The sequence below is a fragment of the Haliotis asinina genome, chromosome 2 (genome assembly GCF_037392515.1).
Source record: "Haliotis asinina isolate JCU_RB_2024 chromosome 2, JCU_Hal_asi_v2, whole genome shotgun sequence".
Taxonomy (NCBI): Eukaryota; Metazoa; Mollusca; class Gastropoda; order Lepetellida; family Haliotidae; genus Haliotis; species Haliotis asinina.
The window spans coordinates 91,634,517-91,637,909 of record NC_090281.1 but is presented as its reverse complement, the minus strand read 5'-3'; the positions used below and the strand labels follow the sequence as shown (position 1 = coordinate 91,637,909).

At 40.8% G+C, this 3,393-nt stretch overlaps 1 protein-coding gene across 1 annotated transcript; it reads left to right on the top strand.

Moving 5' to 3' along the window:
* The first annotated feature begins 559 nt into the window (after window positions 1-559).
* LOC137272103 (transforming growth factor-beta-induced protein ig-h3-like) lies at window positions 560-3,033 on the top strand. The gene is made up of 5 exons (XM_067804463.1): window positions 560-710; window positions 1,125-1,321; window positions 1,477-1,663; window positions 2,389-2,487; window positions 2,852-3,033. Exons 1-5 carry the CDS (start codon window positions 560-562, stop codon window positions 3,031-3,033), a joined length of 816 nt encoding a protein of 271 aa, XP_067660564.1.
* Window positions 3,034-3,393: the final 360 nt, after the last annotated feature.

Genomic DNA, 3,393 nt, shown 5'->3' with positions numbered 1-3,393 from the left:
GATGTACCTTTTCCATTTTAAAAATATTTATTTATTGAGACAGGTAGGTTCCATTCAGTTCAAGTTGACCGCATGTATTTCTATCCTAAAGGCATGGCGTCGTTATTTGAAAAGGCATACTTAATTATGTTGACCCCTATTAGTATTCTTAGGTATCCATATTACTATCTTTGTAGATGACATGGGGATTTAACGGGTATGAAATGTGAAATTCTGCATTCAATGTGTTCTGTATTATTGACCCGAAGAATCATCTTATGCATGTTCAGAAATAAATTGCTGCGACCACTATTTCTTTCGAGCGTGATCAGTTTTATGTATTATATACTTGTAGAAGAGCGTAGCCTCTGCTTCAACGTTTGGCCAGCCTCGCTGATATCGTGTCATAGTACGACAGCGTTGATCATAATGTAAATTACTTGATTATCAGGTCCTTCTTCGATAATTTACAGGTTTCAAATTTCTCATGATTGGTATACCTGCCTGTTGTATGAGCCTGGAATGAGGTAAAGTAGATATCTGTTTTCAGTGTTTCAGGGGAGTCTTAGAAGGTCGAGCAATGAAGATATACTTTGCGTGTTGCCTGCGTCTGTTTGGCATCGATGATGTTGCTGCCAGAACCATCATGGAGGCTATGAGCTCTAGATACGACATTATGTCTTTGACAAATCTCGAGCGAAGAGCGGGTCTTGAGAGTCTCTTCACCACAGGTATGTTCAGACGGAATGCATCAATGTATAAATACTTACTTTATCAGCAATTTAAGATATGAACAGAATGATGCATCTTTAATTTCAGAGTTATCTCCATTCAAACTTTTCATTATCGGATATGTTGGATAAGATAAATTCGTAAAATTGCACTTATCAAACAACGTAAGGCCGTGGGAAGCAAGGTTTCGTTGACCAAGCTGTCGAATGTTTGCTTGTCCTTGTAGGTCAACCGTATACCTTCTTTTCCAGTCAATCAAAATACACGTTCAAAATACGATGTATGTTCAAAAAAAGAAGAAAGTTAAGTATAACTTAATAGCACAATAGAGAAGTCTGTAGTCTTAATGTAAAGGCTTGCTAGGAAGGTACTAGTTTGGGGTCAAGAGGGAGTGAGTTGCTTTTGAACATGAGGACGTTCTGACTCAGCACTCGAAACCTTCCCAGCAGATATGATTTCCCGGCTCTACCAGAACATCACCCAACATAAAGCCATGGTCAACTATCACATCGTGCCCTACGTTGGAATCACGGAGCGCCAATGGACAGGGGAGAACGTCAACACTCTGGCGTCACAATCAGTTCGATTGGTCACCTACCCACATAACAATGTACGCGTATGATGTCTACAGTGTTTAACGCTTTTTGGTGCACTTTCTTAAATCTATTCATTTATGGTTGGATTTTCGCCCGTACTTTTCTTCCCCTTTCACTGGTGATGTGTTACGTTCAGTATTGTACTCCCTGTGCTTTGTCTTGCATGAAGGTCACTGTTGTTAACGGCGAGGTCCTGCAGGAATCCAATATGAGCGTCTCCAATGGACATATTTATCTGCTGAGCTCTGTCCTGAGCCCCCCGAGGGCCGATATTGTTCAAACCCTAAAGCAGGACTTCAAGTACTCCAAATTCCTCACGGCGGCCGCCCTATCAGGAATGACGACTAAACTTAAAGGTTTGAGAAATCTAAATATTGTGACAAACGTGCAGCAATATGAATATAGATATTGGTGTTACATTATTGTCGATGGATTAACATAATGCAAAACGTAAGCCAGTGATTTTGACGTAATCAAGTGCATCCTTGTAAGGTACACGGGGTCGCGTTGTACGACGCTCAGTAAGGAGAAGATACATGAACGTCTTGATTACAATTAGGTTCAAACAGTGTTATCAAGCAAGTGAGTATGACTGAGAAGTGTATGGAAGTATAAGGTAGTAATTACAGTGCTGAGTAGAGTAGGGTATGGTCTTTTAATTACAAAGTTCAGGTTAAGTATATGGTCCATAATAGTCGATGGTAGTAGTATAAAAAGGGATCTTGAATATGAGGAATACGACTGAATCAATCACTGGAATCAATGATGAGTGGATGGCAAGCTGGGAGAGTAGATGGTTTGAGTTTTTATATTACTTCTTGGATAATACAGTTGAATTCGTCTTCCGTGGTAAAGTGAATACATGGGTTTGAGGAATGGAGGCGAAAGTGGATTTGATGGATTCCTAGGGCGTAGGATGACAAAAACGTCATCTATATTTCAGAAGGCTGAGAGTAGTGTGGGGGATATTGTTAGGTACATGTCTAGGACTGTCTGGATTTCATCAGTTTGAAAATAAGGATTACACATGAGGTCAGTATACCAGATTACCAGATTACAACTGACTGATAGCCGAACACAGAAGCCAACATCACAGTCTTTGCTCCTTACGACCTGGCATTTGACAAAATGTATCAAAATAGGACGGATGCTTTGTTTAGCAGCGTACATATGATGAGAGGTGAGTTCAAAATCATTCAACAACTTCTTCCTGCATTAGTGATGCTTTCGTCAACAATATTCCGGTGCTTGTGGGCATGTTTGTGAGCATGGTAGGTTTTTCTTTCTTTTTCAACCTTGCCAACGAACAGTGAGATCAACGTCTTCCTCAACACCATCCTCATTTGAGCGATACATTAATCAATAACATGCCCAGACAAACAGCTCAAGCCTAATATCTCAGTAAGACTGTTGACTAATATCCACATCCACTTTTGGAATCATAAATGAAGTACAAATTCCGACTTCATAGTCCTGAAAGGCGTGTCGTTTTTATTTGAAAATATTTGATTCCTTTCATGACTTGTTAAACAATCTCCTTTCAGCAATGGTGGAATTCCACGTCGTGCCAGGCACCTATTACACATTTGGGTTTTATGAGGCAGAGACAATCAGGGATGGCAACACAAGATACGACAATAATGTCATTGTGCACGAATGCAGCAAGTGCCAACTTCTATGGTTCTCGTCAAGGGCACATAATCAGCAAGGGTACACTAAGAAGTGAACCCGTCTCAGACTGAATGGTAACATAGCCCAGTGGTTAAAGCGTCCGCCGAAGGCTTGGGTCCGATTCCTGATATGGGTACAATTTGTGAAGCCATTGCTAGTGTCCCTCGCCGTAATACTGCTGGAATATTTCTAAAAGCGCCGTAAAATCATACTCACTCACACTTGGCATATCACATTAAATATGTCGGGTGTGCTTACCCAGTCCCGACTAAACAATCTACATTATCATGATATGTACTTGATACATGGGTGGATGGGTAGCCTGTTGATTAAAGCGTTTGTTCGTCACGAAAGAGAACCCGGTTAGATTCCCATTTCCGGTGTCCCCACCCGGATGATGTGGAAATATTTCTGA

Bases quoted from the DNA above. Each gene is read 5' to 3' on its own strand.
- LOC137272103 (XM_067804463.1), top strand. From the start codon at position 560: ATGAAGATATACTTTGCGTGTTGCCTGCGTCTGTTTGGCATCGATGAT. The intron at 711-1,124 runs GTATGTTCAGAC...TTTGAACATGAG, and splicing joins TGAGAGTCTCTTCACCACAG to GACGTTCTGACTCAGCACTC. The intron at 2,488-2,851 runs GTGAGTTCAAAA...ATCTCCTTTCAG, and splicing joins CAGCGTACATATGATGAGAG to CAATGGTGGAATTCCACGTC.